At 43.4% G+C, this 20,325-nt stretch overlaps 1 protein-coding gene across 1 annotated transcript; it reads left to right on the forward strand.

Annotated features, from left to right (window-relative positions):
* Nucleotides 1-1,467: 1,467 nt before the first annotated feature.
* On the forward strand, nt 1,468-15,413 carry Gsg1l2 (GSG1 like 2). Its single transcript, XM_070026886.1, has 5 exons — nt 1,468-1,777; nt 11,565-11,612; nt 12,966-13,118; nt 14,297-14,408; nt 15,155-15,413. Exons 1-5 carry the CDS (start codon nt 1,468-1,470, stop codon nt 15,411-15,413), a joined length of 882 nt encoding a protein of 293 aa, XP_069882987.1.
* The last annotated feature ends 4,912 nt before the right edge of the window (nt 15,414-20,325 follow it).

A 20,325-nucleotide genomic window follows, 5' to 3' on the forward strand; every position in this document is an offset into this window, starting at 1 on the left:
CTCTTCCTTCCCTCCCTCCTTTCCCTTCTTCCTTCTCTTCCTCCTTTCTTCCTTCCTTTTTTTTGTTGCCTTCATTTTTCTCCTTTAAGTCAAATCATAGCTCATCTTGGCTCACTTTTCTGATGAGAGAAATTCTAAATGGCAGGGGGTGGGAGGAAAAGATGAACATCATTTAACAGAACCCTGTAAATCCCCACACAACAAGCTTGTGAACCTCAGTAGTAAAATGCTCTGTCTGAGCCAAAAGCCACAGAATGGACTCGCACGGCGATGTGATCTCTGAAGTCGTGGTAGCCTCTCGTTTGGGACAGCAGATAGTGGCTGAAATGGTGGGAAGGGAGGAATGTCTCCAAGTGATGAGCTCCGGTCCAGGCATATGGCTTTAAAGATGAGCCTCCAAGTTGTATGCTGAGAAAGAAAATACCTGCTTGGTAGGGCTATTCCATCTCATCTCTTTGGATGTTTTCTCAAACACATTGTTCATTTCTAAAAGGACAAGGGTTGGTTCTGAATATGACTTCCCTCCCCGTTGGACGAATGCCATCTAGCGACACAATATGGTAAAGCCTCTTAGTGAGCAGGCAGTCAAAAGCACACACACACACACATACACACACACACACACACACACACACACACACACACACACACACACACACACACACACACACACACACACAGCATGTAAGGCTATTGGGAACACAAAACATAGATCTTTTCTTCAGATTTCACCAGCAGGAAAGCATAGACAAAGTGAGATTAACCCTGAGTCCTTGCTCAGGCAGGTGGCTCTCTGATTAAATCTGGGTTCCTCAGGAACTGTTTAGCATGTGATTAGAGCCTGAAGGAACCCACTGTTTAAAAGGAAAGGAGAGGAATCACCGATCAGAAAGAGTAAAAATGGGGATGCACTTTATCAAAGTACAATATACACATGTCTGGAAATACCACAATGAAATACTTTTGTTTAATTGTTTCTGTAAAAAAAAAAAATTAACTTAAAGACCTCCATGTGTCAAATGCCATGCAGAGTCTCCCTCGTTCCATTCTTTCCTAACTTCAAGCTTATTAATTTCTTGTAGAGTGTTGTATTTTTCTAATTAGTTTTTTATTAGTTTTCTTGCTATCCTCATAGCATTTGCTTTTTTCAGTTCCTGGGGCTGAACTGAAAATTGCACCGGGCTGTACACTTAAGGTGAAGATGGTAAACTCTCACGTTGCATGCATTTTACCACACTTTAATAATAAACCAACGTGCAGCACTGAAGGACCAATCATACTGAGCAGACTATGTCTCAGCCCTGTACCCCTTCAGGACATGACATGCAGGCACACACTCGGCTTCCCCAGGGGAATGCAAGGCCAGCTGTCAGGATGCCAGATGGCAGGGCTGGGGAGTGGGCACCCGTGATGCAGAGGAGAGGAGGGGCTCCCAGCTCATCCTGCCGCTGTCTACCTCATTCAGCCATGGACAGGGCCAGGCAGCAGCAGGCACTGACCCTCCTGCCTGTCTGTCTGGCTCTCACCTTCTCCCTCACTGCTATGGGCAGCAGCCACTGGTGTGAGGGGACCCGGCAGACCACGAAGCCCCTGTGCCAGGACTCGCTGGGAGGGCCCAACTGCATTCACTTCAGCCGGGCCAGAGGCAGTGGTGGCAGCAGTGACAATGCAGACCAGGCTGTGCAGTACATTTGGGAGATGGGGGATGACAAGTTCATCCAGCGCCGGTTCCACGCGGGGCTCTGGCAGTCCTGTGAGGAAAGCCTCAACAGCACAGGTGAGCACAGCCCACAGGTGACCGGTGTGGGGTGGTAGTCACAATAGTGGTGCTAGAGCCCAGTTGCCTGGGTTTGAATCCCAGCTCTGCCATGGAATGTCTGTGTGTCCATGAGTCCCTTTACCTCTGAGCCTCAGCTTTCTCCTCCAGAAAAAGTGAGACCCAAAGCAGAGCTTTTCTCCTAGAGTTAGTGTGCAGGCAAAAGAACTAAGTCACATAACACACCAGGGAGCAGTGCCTGAAGAGTTATGTTTATTAAACATTAGCTTTTGCTATTATATTTTTTCCTGGACTTTTAAGTGATCTTGGGAAGGACGGAAGGAAGGAAGGACAGAAGGAAGGAAGGAAGGAAGGAAGGAAGGAAGGAAGGAAGGAAGGAAGGAAGGAAGGAAGGAAGGAAGGAAGGAAGAGAGAGAGGGAGGGGGAGGGGGGAGGAAGGGAGAGAGAAATAAAAAAGAGAGAAAGAAAAAGAGAGGGAGGGAGGGAAGGAATGAAAGAGAAATAAGAGAGAGAAAGAAAGAGAGAAAGAAGAAAGAGAAAGAAAGAAGAAAGAAAGAGAAAGAAGAAAAGAAAGAAAGAAAGAAAGAAAGAAAGAAAGAAAGAAAGAAAGAAAGAAAGAAAGAAAGAAAGAAAGAAAGAAAGAAAGAAAAAGGAAGGAAGGAAGGAAGAAGGAAGGAAGGAAGGAAAAAGGGAGGGAGGGAGGGAGAGAGGGAGGGAAGGAGAGAGGGAGGGAGGGAGGGAGGAAAGGAGACTTTCATATTACTGGGTCACTTACTACATCTATCATAAGCATGACCTCTAATTAATAAGATCCTTTACTGTTAATACTTGAAATAACTCTACACAGTAAATATTATTTCCTCCTCTCATAAACAGAGCAACTGAGGCACGGAGGTTTTAACTTTTGAAGCTGGTAAGCCCATTTCTTTTCCTACCATATTATTCTACCCCAGTTCATCAACAGTATTAGCCTGGATGTAATCTTACACACTTGTTGCATGCAAAGCAAAAACCCATTGGGAGAGGATTCTATTTCTTTCCACATCTCAAGCCTGTTATATATTTCTTGTGTAACTTTTTACTTTCCCTGAAGTTTTAGTACCATCCGAGGGCTTGAACTCAAGGCTTGGGTGCTGTCACTGAGCTATTTTGCTTTAGTATTCTACCACTTGAGCCACAGCTCCACTTCTAGATTTTTGCTGGTTAACTGAATATAAGGCTGGCTTTGAACCATGATCCTCAGATCTCAGACTGCTGAATAGCTAGGATTACAGGTGTGAACCATCAGCACCCAGCTTCCCCAAAGTTTTTATTTGCCTTTTCTTTTTCCATCCCCATACCCTTTATTTATTACCTTATTCCTGAGGCATAATCAAAATGTAACAAGAATAAGCCCTCAGAGACACTGCACACCCCTGTATGTAACTCCACCCCAAAGGGAGCCACCAAGAAGCAGTCTGGACTTATGTGTCCATTCATCCAGGTCAGTAGTAGTGAGATACAAATGGCACAGCAGTACCTAGAACTAGACTGTGGCAAGGAAGGGCTCCCAATTCTCCTTCTCAAGGAGTGCTGTCTTATCTTTAAATCCCCTTCCTACATTCATAGGAATATGTTGGAAATCCATGATGGTACATCTTCAAGTGTTCTCATGATATGGGGCTGAGAATGTGGCATAGTGGTCGGGTGCTTGCCTAGCATGCATGAAGCCCTGGAGCTCTGGGTTGGATTCCTCAGTACTACATAAACAGAAAAAGCTGGAAGTAGTTTAAGTGGTAGAGGGCTAGCATTGAGAGAAAGAAGCTCTGGGACAGTGCCCAGGCCTTGAGTTCAGCCCCAAGGACTGGCAAAATAATAATAATAATAAAAAATAATTCTCAAGGTAATCCCAGATACTTGAAGACTATAAATACCACTCCTATAGGCAAATTGCTTGGAGACGTCTACTCTCTTTCCAAACTCCCATCTGATAAATACCTACTTTTATTTTCACAGCTGTATACAATGTCACACCAGAATCAGAATCATACAGGGAATTTGTAAATAAAAAAAATTCAGATACACAACCTCAGAAGTTGCAATTCAGTATTTGAGTGAAGTCTAGAAACTTGCATCCTTTTTTGAAATTTTAAGAAGGAAATGATTACACATAAATAAGAAATCAGCTCATTTTGAAAAGAAAAATCAATAGTTCCTGTTCCTTCCTGGTCCATAACTTAGACCTATACTACAGGAGGCACTGCTTCTGATTTATTTGTTGTTTATTTTTCTGGTATTTGTTTCCATCTTTCCAAACAACATAATGATAATACATGGGCTGGGAAGATGGCTCAGTGGTAGAGCGCTTGCCTTGCATGCCTGAGGCCCTGGGTTCGATTCCTCAGCACCACATAAGCAAATAGAAAAAAGCCGGAAATGGTGCTGTGGCTCAAGTGGTAGAGCGCTAGCCTTGAGCTGAAGAGCTGAGGGATAGTGCCCAGGCCCAGAGTTCAGGCCCCACGACCGGACCCCCCCCCCAAAAAAAGAAAAACAAAAAAATAATGATAATACAGTCTTAGTTTTAGACGTTTAGGCTTTCTGATATAATAATGGGATTTAAGGGTCACATTATAACATCCCATATACCATCTGCCATTTTCTTACTAAAGTGATATCATTGTTTTATTTAAAGTAATACATTTTATTTAAATCAATAAACAGGTAATCTTGACTCCGTAACTAATTTTCATGATAGCTCCAGAAAAGGTACTATGAATACATATGTTTATTTTTCTTGGAGTTTCTCATAGCCTTTATTTTCCTATCCTTATAGTGTTTGCATTTTATTCTATTCGACTCTATTCTATCCTGTGGTATCAGTACTTCTAATATACTTCCCCAATAATTATGAATGAAAGGAGTCTGTTCCAGCATACAGAAAGTCCATAGGAAAAAAAGGAATTCAGCACAGCATGGAGCAAATGCACTAACAACCGCTACCATGTCAGGCACCAGATTAGATGAATGGAAGGAGGCAATGGTAAGAGAACTACAGTGCTAATAGCTCGTGATCAGTAGGGGAGACCTAAGATAAAAGTAAAATAAGAAGGAAGGCTCCTCTATGATGCTGTAATGGGAAGGAGTATCCTTAATAACTCTAGGCATGGAAAGGCTTCATAAAGAGGTAGCCACTAGGCCAGGATTTTAATAAATGCATATCAAGAGTGAGACATGCCAGGCAGACAGAGCTGACTGGGCCCACATCTGGGCATCACAGCTTAAGGCACCTGCACCAGAATATAAGCAGGGGAGGGAAGAGGCATTGTTATACATCAACAAAATGCACATGGCCTAACATGTCATCTGAGGCAACTTCTCCTCCCCTGCAGTGTACGGTCAAAGTCTCTCCAGCATAAGAAACTGGACAGGACAATGCTCCCTGGAGAGAAGAATCTAGCTAGAAAAGAATTGACATTGCTGTAAATAATGTCAGGGGGAGTGGGCCTCAGTAGAAGCCAAACTCAAGGAAAGATTTAGAAAATAAAATGGGGCTGTTTCTTTAGTAGCCAGGGAATGGGAAGAAAGTTCATGCTGGACACAGGTAAAGGATGGGACTGGACTTAAAGGAAGACTGGGAGAAGTTGACTGGCCAACTGCATATCCTGCAGTGTGGGTCTTCCATAGTCACAAAAATATTAGGCAAGGGCTGGGAAGGTGGCTCAGTGGTAGAGTGCTTGCCTTGCATGCATGAGGCCCTGGGTTCGATTCCTCAGCACCACATAAGCAGGAAAAAAAGCCAGAAGTGGCGCTGTGGCTCAAATGGTAGAGCACTAGCCTTGAGCTGAAGAGCTGAGGGACAACGCCCAGGCCCAGAATTCAGGCCCACGACCGGACCCCCCCCAAAAAAATACTAGGCAGGTAGAAGAGAGAAACTAGCCCCAAGACTTCTGATAAAAATTGTAACCCAGTTTATGTGTATTGGGAGAGGAGGTCTTTCTGAGTCTAAAAGAAAAAAATGGATCTGGGAGCATAGCTAAGAGGCTGTAAGGTTCTGTCAGGTAGTTCACTCTAGAGGAGCTTTTCACACACACATACACACACACACACACACACACACACACACACACACACACACACCACCTTCACTTAGATCACAGCACCGAAGGCATGGTTGATGGGGGCATGCTCTCAGAGGATTTTTCTCCCCAAGGAGAATTAAAGGTAATTTCTTGACCCCTTCCCAATTTGAGTGCAACTGTGTTCTTGATCCCAGGTTGCAAAAAGCTCTCAACGAGTGTCTTATATATTAAAATTACTCCACAGAGAGGCTCCTTGTAAAAAGTAGATAAAAGAGTTGTGCTGTTTAGGGAATTCACAATGTTCATATTAAACATTTTAAAATCCCACAGTAGACTTGTTTAATATGACATATCCCAGTGTCTCATTGGCCATAGAAGAAATGCGTATATATATATATATAACACATATATTATTGATACATATCCATCCATATATGGAGATAATATATATATGTCTATACATATCCATAAATATCCATTTATAGATATAGATAATATATAGATGTATATTACATAGAGAGAAATTGATTCATATTCTACAAGAGACTAGTGTTTGGTGGTGCACCTGGAAAAGGCTGGCCTAGAACAGAGCCATTTTATAGATGTAAAAACTGAGTTCTGGTACAAGTGTCTCATGGAAGATTGAATAGCTAGATACTAACAGACCTGCACACCAGCTCAAATTTCTTAATTCTTTGCTCTGACTTTTCCTGTTACCCTACAAGGCATAAAAACCTCATACCACTCTAAAATGTGTCCGTGGATAGTTCTGTGTTCATCAATCTTAAAATCATCTGCTCATAGCTGGGTGTCAGTGGCTCACGCCTGTAATCCTAACTACTCAGGAGGCTGAGATGTGAGGATCACAATTCAAAGCCAGTCCAGGTAGAAAAGTCCGTGAGACTCTTATCGCCAATAAACCACCAGTGCTCTCAAGTGGTAGAGCACTGGCCTTGAGCTGAAGAGCACAGGGACAGCTCTCAAGCCCAGAGTTCAAGCCCCATGATGGACAAAAAAAAATCATCTGCTCACATTTTATGTATTTCTTGGTATAATGTTATCTTGGTATAATGTTATCAAGGTCTCTAAAATATCATCACTTTAGTAAGAAGGAAGAAGACAACTTCCCCAGAACATTTTTCTGCCCTCTAAAGAAATATATGTTTCAGGTTTTCACTAAAGCAGTAAATTTTAAAATAAATTCTTAAGCCAGGCACCAGTGGCTCATGCTTGTAATCCTAGCTATTACGGAGGCTGAGATCAGAAGATCATGGTTGAAAGCCAGCCTGAGTAGGAAAGTCCCTAAGACTCTTTTTTCATAAATTATCAAAAATTTCAGGAGTAGAGCTGTGGCTCAAGTGGTAGAGTGCTAGAAGCAAAAGAAGCTCAGGGACAGAGCCCAGGCCCCAAGTTCAAACCCCAGGACCAGCAAATAATAATAATGATTATAATAATAATCTTAATAGCAAATAAATTAAGATATTACAGAATAAGTTTAAAGCTATATATTAGAAGTTACAAACTCTAGTGTCTTATAGGAAGACATAATAAAGGTAGATGAAGCAATAAGCCTAGACAATGACCTTGAACTTCCTGCTTAGGCTAAAGGGGAAAGCTACTCACTCTGCTTAGCTATGTCATCTGCTTAGCTGACTCTGATATGGTCAAGTTCAATGAGCTTTCAATAGAAGTAAGATATATGAATTCTATTTTCTCACTTAACATTTTCCTTAGAATATGATATAAAGAGCCAGGTACCAAAGACTCATGCCTGTAATCCTAGCTACTCAAGAGATCTGAGATCTGAGGCTCACAGTTCAAAGCCACCATGGGAAGGCTCTTATCTTCAATTAGATGGCAAAAAGCTAGAAATGGAGCTGTGGCTCAAGACAGCACTCAGGCCCTGAGTTCAAGCCCCAGGACTGGCACATACACAGAGAGTATTGTATGAGACCAAGAAAGGATTTTTTGGAGGGGTCCAGTCATGGGGCCTGAACTCTGGGCCTGGGCGCTGTCCCTCAGCTCTTCAGCTCAAGGCTAGCGCTCTACCTCTTGAGCCACAGCGCTACTTCCGGCTTTTTTCTTTTTGCTTATGTGGTGCTGAGGAATCGAACCCAGGGCCTCAGGCATGCAAAGCAAGCGCTCTACCACTGAGCCATCTTCCCAGCCCCAGAAAGGATGTTTATAGCAGAGTATAGCCTGGGGTCCCCGCTGGGAAGGGCATCACACTGTAAGGATTGTAGTCTGGAGAGGATAAGCGTGTGCCCAAACCAAGTCCAAGCCAGTGGCTTCCTGGTGTCCTGGTACCCAAGCTCTGCTGCCCCAAAGGCCTCACTGGGAGGTTCCCTTCTGGGTCAGGGACATCTTCCCACCAGCAGGTCCTCCCAAGAAGCTTTATGCAGAGAGCTATTTTGTGACACCTTCCGCACATAACACCTCCCATAGTTCTGATCTGTCCACGCTTTTTTTCCCCCACATTTTGAAAAGAATTTTTGGAATAAAAATTTCTTCAGGGGCTGGGAATGTGGCTTAGTGGCAGAATACTTTCCCAGCATGTGTGAAGCCCTGGGTTCAATTCCTCAGTACCACATAAACAGAAAAAGTGGGAAGCGGTGCTCAAGTGGTTGAGTGCTATCCATAAGCAAATAAAAAGCTCAGGGACAGTGCTCAGGCCCTGAGTTTAAGCCCAGGACTGGCAAAAAGAAAGAAAGAAAGAAAGAAAGAAAGAAAGAAAGAAAGAAAGAAAGAAAGAAAGAAAGAAAGAAAGAAAGAAAGAAAGAAAGAAAGAAAGAAAGAGAGAGAGAGAGAGAGAGAGAGGAAGGAAGGGAGGGAGGGAGGAAGGGAGGGATGGAGGGAAAGGAAAGAAGGAAGGAAGATAGATAGATACATAGATAGATAGAAAGAAAGAAAGAAAGAAAGAAAGAAAGAAAGAAAGAAAGAAAGAAAGAAAGAAAGAAAGAAAGAAGGAAGGAAGGAAGGAAGGAAAAGAGAAAAGAAATAAAAATAAATCCCTGGTCAAAGCAATGGCTTAAATGTTCTCTTCCTTGGGCAAATCCAGAATTCCAGAGGATGTGTTCATTTTAAATTCTAGACTGCTTTTCTAAAATTAAAAATGCCATGGGAGAGGAGGCTGGGCATCCACATAAGGGAGGTGAGGAGGGACAAGCAAGTGGGGATGGCACCCAGGGCTTAGACACCATCTCCCACTTGGCTGCCCAAGTATTGCCAAGCAATGTAACACCCGCCTTTCTGGCTTCATGGGATTTGTAAAGATTTTTCCTTCTAATCCCGCTGGCTTTATTCAAAAGGAGCATCATTTCTGAGGATTCATGTTAATCAAGGGTTCATTATGATCTGACTCTCAGGATCCAAGCTAAATTCACCCTTCTAAGCTATTGTGGATTCTCTTAACTCTGTTAACTCGTCTGTTAACTCCAGTCTCTCCATGCCCTGCCTCTGGCCCTGTTCCTAGCCTCTCATTTACTCTTGTTAGAAAAGCCTGCTCTCCTCAGAAATAAGAGAGACTTTTACTCCGTGCTATGTTTTGGATGCCATTTGAATATCTCCTAAAGGTCCCTGTGCTGGAATCCTAGGCCCCAGTGTGGTAAAGCTGAGGCAGGAGGAGCTCTAAGAAGAGAGACGCATTGAAGCGTGATTTGACTAATAGGACAACCGCAGAAAGCATTGATGTCATCCTGGAACCCTAGTTAGTTTCCAAGAGAGCAGGTTCCTGTGAAAAGAACTGACTCCTGAATCCCTTCTGCTTCCTGTGGATACTTTCTCCAACCATGATACCATCTGCCACGTTGTAATGTTGCCACAGGCTCTCACCAGTTCCAAGAGGAAACTGGCACTATGCTCTTGAATCTCTAGAAACTATGAGCTACAGACATCTCTTTTCTTTATGTAGTATCCATCCTCGGGCACTTCATTATAGCCACGGAAAACATATTAATACACTCTTCCAAACATTAGGTAGAGAGCTAGCAGGTGGTGATGGAGACAGAGGTAGGGAGTCTCCAGCAGGGAAAAAAAATCTCATTTTCAATTCCTAACTCTATTTGAGCTTGCCTTCCAAACCTAGAAAAGAGAGGTTTTTATACTTACCTGTATCAATAATTAAACACAAAAAATGTGTAAAGCCATTAATAAAATACTTCCATAACTTTCTTGGAGAATTGTTAAGATATTCATGTTGCAGATGAAGAAGACCAGGAAAGGCCCTGACTATAGTAGAAGTAGGCCGTTTGTTCCACATGCCCACTGTCTCTCACAGGCTGTGGTTAGGATCTGATGAGGTAAAATGGAAAAAAAATATGTTCCATCAACCCTAAAAAGCCTGCCAGAGAGGAAGGTGTGAGTATTGGGGTTTCCCTGGTACTATGGTCACCCCTATTAGAAGTGAGGGAACTAAGATGAACTTTTCCACTATAAACAAGAGATCTCAGCTACTCTGCCTGTGCCAGAGAATCAATAGAAAAACGTGCAGTTGCATTCATCTAAAGTTGATTCCATTTCAATGCTACAGGGACCATGCTGGCTGCAGGTGGACAAAGGGGGCCCTGAATCTGTTCCTTCTCTCTCCATCAGGCTATCTGAGTGCATAGTTATGTGAAGCACTTATCCCTGATACATGTTTTATTACAAAGGATCCCAGAGAGAAAGTCAACCAAATGTTATACTATAAATCCAGTTTACGTTTCTCTTCTTCCCATGGCACAGCGGAGAAGCAATGCAGAAGTGAAATGAAATGAGGCCCAAGGCACTTTGGTGTGTATATGTGTGTGTGCATGTGTTGTGCATGTAGGTATGCTGGTACTGGGTTGAACCCCTGGCCTCATTCTCTGACTTGGCTTTTTCACTCAAGGCTGGCACTCTACCACTTGAGCCATACCTCCGCTTCTAGATTTTTGCTGGTAATTGGAGATTCGAGTTCCCAATTTTTCTGCCTCGGCTAGCTTCAAACCTTGATTCTCAGATCTCAGCTTCCTGAGTAGCTAACATTACAGGCATCAGCCACTGGAACCCAGCTGTAAGACTTACAAACTTTATGTTTGCACCATCAAAAGCATGTGTCTGCTCAGACCTGTGACCCTTGCCATGTGCTAAGGATGAATGTTGGTGTCCTCCCAGTGGCCATGTGTCGAAGTCTTACAGTGCAGTTAGGTGGTAATTAAGGCCAAGAAGATGGGACCCTCATGAGTTAGATCTGTGGCTCTATATGAACAATCCAGAGAACTACCTAGAAATATAGACATGAATGCAACCTGGAAGATAGCCTGTAACCACAGTCCACTCTGAAGTGAGCTCTGAAGCCAACCTCCAGAACAAAGGAGCAAATTCCTGCCCTGAAAAGCTATCCACTCTGTAATAATCTGTGACACTTTTCCAGAATGACGAAAATATGGTATCAGAGGGGGAAAGGAACTGGGCTGTCCCAAGGAAGCAGAGGTGAGCTATGTTTGGGGGAGGTCCTGAGCAAGAGGGACCCATCTACCTCATTTCTGTCCCCAGTTCACTGGATGTAGACAGTCACATGGACTGAGTGCCATAGACTGTGTGTATCACACTCCACATAGAGGATTGCCCCCTGTCTATGAACACTGAAGGAGCCACCTCATTTCTCACTCAAAATGATTTATGGCTCACTTATGGGCCTAGAAACACCATTTTGCCCCCCAACGTGTCAAGTCTAACCAACTCATGGCTGCATTCTCTTTACTTTTTAGGTGAACAGTGCCGAAGTTTCTGGAGTCTAATCCCAGCTGAAGAACAAGGTAGATGACGTATTCATGCTCTGTCCACTGATCATGTGGATGATTTTTATTATTTTATTGAAAGTGGGGAACAGATGAAATGATTGTATCTGACATTCCCAGGAAGTCGACTCCAAAAGTCAGGATTGTAGGCTGCATCGTGTACCATATAACTTTAGTGTGCTAGAAAACAAACTCTTCAAGGGCTGGAGGGAGCTTTGGTTGGCCATATCTGCCACTTCCCCTGGTGTAACTATGGGACTGGCCAATTTCAAGCTATTCATGTAAGGTAGAGTTTGGAAGACAGCAGCTCTGGAATTCCACTGCCTGTGGCTCATTTTCTTTCCTCTTTTACTCATGAAATGTATAGGTATGTTTTTCATGTCTGTTCTCCAGGTTGGAATGGAGTTCTTGTGAAGGCCTGAGACACGTGTGCCTCGTTCATTGATGGGGCCCATCACCTAACGTGTTTTTTAAGATTCTAAGCTTCCCTTTCCCATATCTTAAACACTCTACCCCCACTCTACTCCATATTTATGAAGTTCCTCAAAGTAAAAGCAGGATCCCAGTGAGAGGGGAGAGCAGCAGCTGACACAGGAACAAATAGGATCATAGCACCAGCCAGCCTCACACAAGGCTCTTCAACTCCCAGACTCTTCTGCCTTTGTATTTATGTTTCTGTGTCTTCTTTTAAAAGGCAGAGATGGTGTCTTCTGTTGGAATCCAATTGATATGTCAACTGTGGGTTGAAGACACGGACATCTCTAACTAGCTCACTTCAGGGTTCTGCTTAGTTTTTAGCCCTGTCAACTATCAACTACAGGCTATCACTTTATGATCATCTACATGAGGCTCTAAGAACCTCCTTCATTTACCAGCTTTCCAAGTTTCAACAGAGGCTTTTTGTAGCTTTGGTTCCAAGTCACTTTTTTTTTCCTTTTATGATTTGCGAGTCATTAAGGGTTGGCTATGGCTTGAAGCCACAGGCGGCTTGGTCCTCTGTATGTTGACGTTGAAGGATGGTGAGGAATCTTTAGACATGGGGACCAGCGGTTAAGGTCATTGAGGGCACTGCCCTCAAAAGAGATTAATGTAGTGTTCATGTGGCCCAGGGTTAGTTCTTGTGAGAGTGTTGTTACAATAAACAGCATGGTGCCATGACTCCATGTTCCATGATGTCATACAACCAAGGGTCATGCTGTTTGGAATTTCAGCATCCACCACTGTGAGCTCCTTAAACCATTTTTTGGTAAAGTACTTAGCAACCAGCATTTCCCTGTAGTAAGAGAAAATGGAACTAAATCAAATGTTTGAATCTCCCAGAGCTTCTGAATTGAATATGCCCAGGATTTCTGTGCTCTCTTCCTTTTGTAGGTGTCTTGTGGCTCTCCATTGGGGCTGAGGTCCTGAATGTATTTCTGATGCTGACAAGTGCCATCCTCTTAGGGACAAAAGTGAGTTGTTGCAGCTCAGGATTCAACTGGCTCAAGGTGGATGCCTCAGTGGCCATTCTCATGGTGCTCGCAGGTACGTTCCAGCAAGCAGATTCTCCACAGCCTGCACTATAGGGACAAAGGCAAGGGCACAGGGAAGATGATCCCCTGGACGCATCTGTGAAATATCCCCATTAGATGGATGCAATGTAATCTTGCCTGGGGAGACTAATGGAAAGAAAGGGGAAAGGCATAGATAATGAAATTTACCTGATGAGCTGGCTCTGAGGACAGAACTGGCCTTCTTTAGTGCAGTGGTCTATGTAGGAATCCTATAAGGTTCAGAGCTCTGCTATTAATGGCTGTGGGACTCTAAGCAAATTACTTACTTTCTCCAAATTAGCCGTCAGGGTTAAGCTATGATGAAGGCTAACTAGGAATGTACAGGGTTCGGTAAATAGTAGCTTTAAAAATTGATGTTTATGCTGGGGAACAGTGGCTTACATCTCTAATCTTAGCTGCCTAGGAGGCGGAGATCTGAGGATCACATTTCAAAGTCAGACTGAGCAAGAAAGTCCACAAAACTCTTATCCTCCTCAATTTATCACCAAAAAGCTGGAAGTGAATATGTAGCTCCAATGGTAGAGTGCCAGTCTTGAGTGAAAAAAAAAAAAAAAAAAAAACAAGGGGCAGGGCCCAGGCTCTGAGTTCAAGCCCCAGTATGGGTATAAAAAAAGTTACTGTTCAAGTTTAGTGTCAATATTCCATAAAGAACTCCTTTATTAGTTCTACCTCCATGTTCTCTAAGCACCTTTAAAGCAACTTAATTTGCTCTCCTAAGGTTCTGTGAATGTCTTTCCTCCACAAAAAGACTCTGAGCACAGACTTCCTCTGGTTGAATATCAGTATATCTGCCCAGTTTGTACATCAAATTGGATGTGCTTAATAATTATAACACGACTTGTCCCAAGTTCTATCATTAGTGAATACAATCCAATTTCTGCATCCTTCTTAGTAAAGAATCAAACCAAGAACCCTGGAGACTCTTGTCCAGGTCCTAGCCTCCACAAAGTTCTTATAGTGATCTAGATGCCTCACAGTTCCAAGTATGGGAAACAATATGGCGGGTGGAAAGTTTCTGAGTGTATACATGGAGATGCGTTCCAGGACTGTGTGTGTACTGAAGGCCTGCTAGCTCCAAACCATATAAGGCAGAAAGCCTCATCCATTGTGCTGCATTCTTCTCTGTGGCTCAGAGTTTTCCTTGTGCAGGGCTCCTGGGCATGGTGGCCCACATGATGTACACAACTATATTTCAAATCACTGTGAACCTTGGACCAGAAGACTGGAAGCCTCAGACATGGGACTATGGCTGGTCATATTGGTAAGTTGCTTCATCATGGCACCCACCTCAACTTTTGTAATTTGGGATTCGTCTTGTAGGTTTCCTGAAGGCCCATCTCTTCATCCACGGTGAGAGTCCCTGCCTCAACACTTTGGGCAGATATTTAAAGAAGTTATGTTCATATGCTTGGCACATAGTAAAGTCCTCAACATTGTTGTAATCATAGTGTGTGTGTGTGTGTGTGTGTGTGTGTGTGTGTGTGTGTGTGTGTGTGTGTGTGTGTGTGTGTGTGTGTGTGTGTGCCTGTCCTAGGGCTTGAACTAAGGGCCTGGATGATTTCTCTGAGCTTGTTTGCTCACAGCTAGTGCACTACCACTTGAGCCACAGCTCCACTTCTAACTTTTTGGAAATGTATTAGAGATAAGAGTCTCACGGACTTTTCCTGCCCAGGCTGGCTCTGAACCATGATCCTTAGATCTCAGTCTCTTGAAAAGCTAAGATTATAGTCGTAAGCCACCAACGCCCAGCGTAATCATAATCTTAAACACAGATTGGAAGGAAGCTTTCTGAGCTAGAATATCTAATAAATACTTCCAAGAAGGGAGACCTGGGATCTGGTCTCTTACCCAGCAGACTAAACCACATTGATGGTCTGTGAAATCTGTGATACCAGATGCTGGTCCTCATTGCTGACAGCACCACTCCCCTCACCATCCCCCACCAGAGGGGAGGAGGCCCTGGAATCCCAGCTACAGCCCTTCCTTCACTGTGCCTTTTCTTGGCAGTCTTGCCTGGAGTTCTTTTGCCATCTGCATGGCTGTGGCGGTCACAGCCACCAGTAGATACACTACAGCCCACCTGGAGTGTCGGGAGAAGCAAAGGGCAAAGCAGAGCAGTCGGCACCTTCAGCACAACAACCCAGGACCTGACAGTAAGAAGACTATCTGGCAAACAAAAACTGCTCCCAGACCTGCTGGACCTGTCTTTGTGAAAGTAGCACGGCCCTTGCCACAAGATGTCCCAGGCAAGGTGTCTGCATGCTAGCTGGTGTTCTGTAGCTGCCAGACCCATACATGCAGACAGACAAGCCAAGCACTTTGTACCCACATTGAACCCCTTCTGGGGTGAGCTCCAGAAGCACGGGGCTATGCAAATGTAAACTATCATGTCAACCTTTACCAGATACTTTTGATTTCTGCCACTCTTTCTGTTGAAATGCCAATATCTTCCAATAAGATAACTTGTAAGATGATATCAACTATTGTCACTCTAGTATCAAGGAGCTTCATAGCTTTCTTTTGATTTGTTTGGTGGTGATACTGGGGTTTGAATTCAGAGTCTTCGATTGCTAGCCTGGCACTCTTCTATTTGGGCCATGCCTCCAGCCTGGCTTTAGCTGATTAATTGGAGAAGGAGTCTATTAAATGTTTCTTCCTAAACTGGCCTCAACTTTGGTCCTCCAGATCTCAGTAATCTTGAGTAACTAGGATTACAGGTATGAAACTCCAGCACCTGGCTCTTGAGTTTTTTGATGGTAAGTCTAAAAACGGTATCAAAGAAGAGAGGGGAAAGAGAAGATGAAGGAAGTGTTTACAATTGGACCCAAAAGGCATTGTCTGTCAGATTTATTGATAGAAAAACCCAAACTGTTCTTCCTCGACACACAAATAGCTTTTGTAGCGAGCTATCTTATACTTTCTGTTGTTATTTTCTAGAAGACAGAAATTACCAGACTACTGGTAGCTCAGGTCTAGTTACTCAAGAGGAGAAGATCTGAGGAGCCAGGTTCAAAGCCAGTGCAGGCAGGAAAATCCATGAGTTTCTTTATCTCCAATCAACCACCAAAAGCTGGAAGCAGCGGTGTGGCAGAGCACCAGCCTCAAGGGATAAAGCTAAGAGACAACACCTAGGCCCTGAGTTCAAGCCCTAGTACTGGCACACACACACACACACACACACACACACACACACACCACACACACACACACACACACACACACCACACCACACACACACCACACACACAGATATTTTTAAATATTTTTTTACTATTTTCTTTGAAATTTCATAACAACGAGATGTACAAGACACTATGTTGAAAAGGAACTTTACAACTTTGTTGGGGGCGGGGGTGGAGGGAGGAGTCGGGGAAGCAGGGAAGAAAGGGATGGTAGGGGAAAAATAAAGAAGAGGGTAACAATGCTCTATAGGAAATGGACTCATTACCTTGCTCATGTAACTGTAACCCCTCTGTACAGTATCTTTACAATAAAAAAAAAATATTAAAAAATCAGAAGGATAGTCAAATGCTACAAATGAAAACACTGGAATCACAGCTCAGTGAAACAGACTGAATGGCTTTAGCTTAACTGAAGTCCCTGGAGCTTTCACGTCTAAAAATAAACAATGCCAAGCATGCAAATCTTGTGTGGGGCAATGCAGGACTGTGAGTTCCCAAATGTGCTTGATTACCATATTGCATGAAACACTTTTGTATTTTGGTCTAACTTGTTTGAGGTCACAAATTGTCAGCCACATAATTTGGGGGAATTTGGTTGTTGTTGTTGCTGTTTTCAGTTGTTGGTTTTGTTTTGCTTTGTTTTGTTTTTGCTACAGGTGCTTGCTTATAACCTGGGCTTTGTTGAAAAAGAAAATGAGTCACCAAATTCTAATAATTTTATGCATGTCATAGTTCATGTTCATTTTTATTTATGTATTTAGTAAGCATATCATAGTTGTCTTTGGTGTTTCCATTTTTTTTTTAATTCTGGATCTATTTGTACTGAATCACCACAGTCAAAAAATAAAGGAAAAAAATCCAACTAACTTCTTTGTGCTTGGGATTCGGTTGAGCTCATGTGTATAATAAATGTCAGTTGCATGGAAATTTGTATTTTGCTCCATGGAGACTATTTAAAAAGATATAAAATGATTTCTGCTGCAATGTGTGCATCTCAAAGCATGTGTGTTCCCTGGGTCCTTTGCTCTCCTGGGAAGATGAGTTCGTACCCACAAGTCTCAGAGGCCCTTGTCTCTAAGCTGGTTCTCTTACACAGCCTGTCTCCTTGCATATTTGTGTAAAGAGATCCTTTCTGCCTGGTTGTGAGGATATTGAGTCAAATTTGATGTTAGAGAAAAGAAAACCCAATTGCAAATGTTCCCAAAAAGACATGTTCTTCTCTCAAAATACACACGTCTCACAAGACTGATGCTGAAAGCATCCAGGAAAGAAATGAATTTTCCGGAGCTGCATGAATGAAACTGGCATCACTGGACAGAGAAAGGAGCCAGGGACCAGTGTGAACAGCAGGACAGGAGTGAAGGCCATTAGTCATAGAGGCTGAAGTCAGAATTGTCTCCTGAGCCCCCAAGGCCCTTTTGTTTCTTTCAAAGTTTAAAGAGGCCAGTTGCGTTGAAATAAAGCACACAAAGAGAAAAGCATACAAATCACACATGCACAGCATGGGGACGCAGCCGGTGAGCACCTCTGCAGATTGCTAAAGACAGAGACAGAGCCAAGGCGTTCCCTGCATATCACATTGTTGGAAGATAGATCCTGCTGGAGATTTTAATGCTTTCAGTGTACCAAAATGATCTGTTTGATATCTGTTCACTCGTAGACTGGAACTTTCTCTATAGAAACTGTTCTTTATATTCCTGGCATCTAGAATGATGAGTGTGTGTGTGTGTGTGTGTGTGTGTGTGTGTGTGTGTGTGTGTGTGTGTGTGTAAGTGCTGATGGCTCACACCTGTAATCTTAGCTACTTAGGAAAGCAGGCAAAGGTAAATCAAGCAGATAACTCTGAGAGAATCTTATCTCTAACCAGCAAAAAGTGAAAGTAGAGGTGTGGCTTATGTGATAGAATACCAGCCTTAAGAAGCTAAAGAAGAGCTGAGCCCTGAGTTGGAGCCCCAGTTCACACACACACACACACACACACACACACACACACACACACACACACACACACACACACACACACCATTTTGCATGAAAATAAGATATGGTTAAAAGAATTAACTCTGGAACCAGACAACTCACCTGTTACAGCTTGGTTATAAAATGGTCCCAAACGCTCACTGACAGCTTAGTCCCTGAGTGTGACCACGATATAACAGTACTAACTTCCTCAATGAACTAATGCAGTGAGGAATGGGCGATTAGAAGGTTGGAAGGTAAGAATGGGTCTGGTTGGAAAAAGTGGGTTATTAGAGATATGCGTTTGAAAATATATCTCTTCCCTAGCCCTTTCCTGTGTTTGGCTCTCTGCTTCCTGGCTGTCAGGAGGGGAGCACTTTCCTCCACCATAACCCTTTCACCATGATGGTCTGCCTCATCACAGGCCAGAAATAGTAAGCTCAGACAATTGTACACTACACAATATACATGTTTTTCAAATCTGAAATTTGGTTGCAGTGACCCAAAAAAATGTAAACCTAAGACACTGCATATATAAATCCCAGATCCAGGCTTGGCACCAGTGGTTCATGCCTATAATCCTAGCTACTCAAGTGGCTGAGCTCTGAGGGTCACAGTTCAAAGCCCAGCCCAGGCAGAAAAGTCCCTATAAGAGTCTCATAGGGACTTTTAACCTATTAACCATTCAAAAACCACAAGTGGGGCTGTGACTCAAAATGGTAGAGCACTAACTTTGAGCACAAAGAGCTCAGAGACAGTGTCCAAGCCCTGAAGGCAAGCCCCACAACCAACAATCATCATCATCATCATCATCATCATCATCATCATCATCATCAAACAAATCCCAGATCCTCCATTTTACTTGGCCACACCACTTCATCTCTCTGTGACTTAGTTTGCTCTTGCAAAAGGAGAATAATCCTATTTCAAAGATGTGGAGACTAAATTCATTAGGAAGTGTGCAGATCTAGGAACAAGGTCTGGCATTTCATAGGCACAATGGAAGGAGCAACTGCTATGATCTGCCAAGCTAATGACACTCTTATCTCCAATTAATCAGCAAACCGCCAGAAGAGGAGGTATGGCTCAAGTGACAGAGTTCCAACCTTGGGTGAAAAAGCCAAGGGGGAGCACAAACAGCAGCGTGTGCATGCACACGCACACACACATGCACACGCACACACACATGCACACGCACGCACACACACACACACACATGCACATGCGTTCGTGCATGTGAGAAAAAATGGGACAAATTCTTAGCATTTTATATAATTTTATTATTATTATGAAGGTGCTGTAGACAGAAGGGTTACCATTTCATAAGTCAAGTGATGAGTACCTTTCAATGTCTCCCTTCCCTTCACTTTCTCCGGGTTTTCCCCACTCATCCCTGCCCACATGTTATATAGTTCATTTTCCACATGTGTACACACTTCCTCCCTCTCTTTCTGCACCCACTCCCTTTTTCTCCTCTAAAATGATAAAGGCAAAAACAAACAACAACAAAACCACCGTGCTTCTTAGCATTTTTCATCCCAAAAGGTAATGGTTATCTTCTTGGGTGTGAAGGTCTATGCCAGATTTATGCTGTGCACTCTTACTTTGTCCATCTGACAGTCCTGTAAGATGAGGCTGTTGCTCCCATTTTACAGTTGAGGACAAAGGTACAGGCTCCAGTAGATAAGCAACACTCTAGAAAAATGCTTTTTCCTTGGCTGCATGTCAATGGTTCCTTCTGCAACAGGCTCCACTCTGCTTAATACCAGTATTTCTGGGCTTTTCACTCCCAATCAGAAGGGGAACTGCCTTCAAACTACCTGAAACAGGAAGTGAGGGCAAGGGTGGCTGTACTGAAAATCCCAGGGCCTGATCCCTAGTGCTCAGCCCCAAGCTGCAGGGAAGCTCTGGTAGCCCAACAGGCCAGGAGAGCTTTAAAAGTCCTGGCAAGACCTTGGAAATCAGATCCAGCCAGCATGTGTCCCTGAATATCAGAGCAGGCACTATATTTACCCTGAAAAGCCTTTTAGTGCAAGT

The sequence above is a fragment of the Dipodomys merriami genome, unplaced genomic scaffold (genome assembly GCF_024711535.1).
Source record: "Dipodomys merriami isolate MVZ:Mamm:240054 unplaced genomic scaffold, mDipMer1.0.p SCAF_19, whole genome shotgun sequence".
Taxonomy (NCBI): domain Eukaryota; kingdom Metazoa; phylum Chordata; class Mammalia; order Rodentia; family Heteromyidae; genus Dipodomys; species Dipodomys merriami.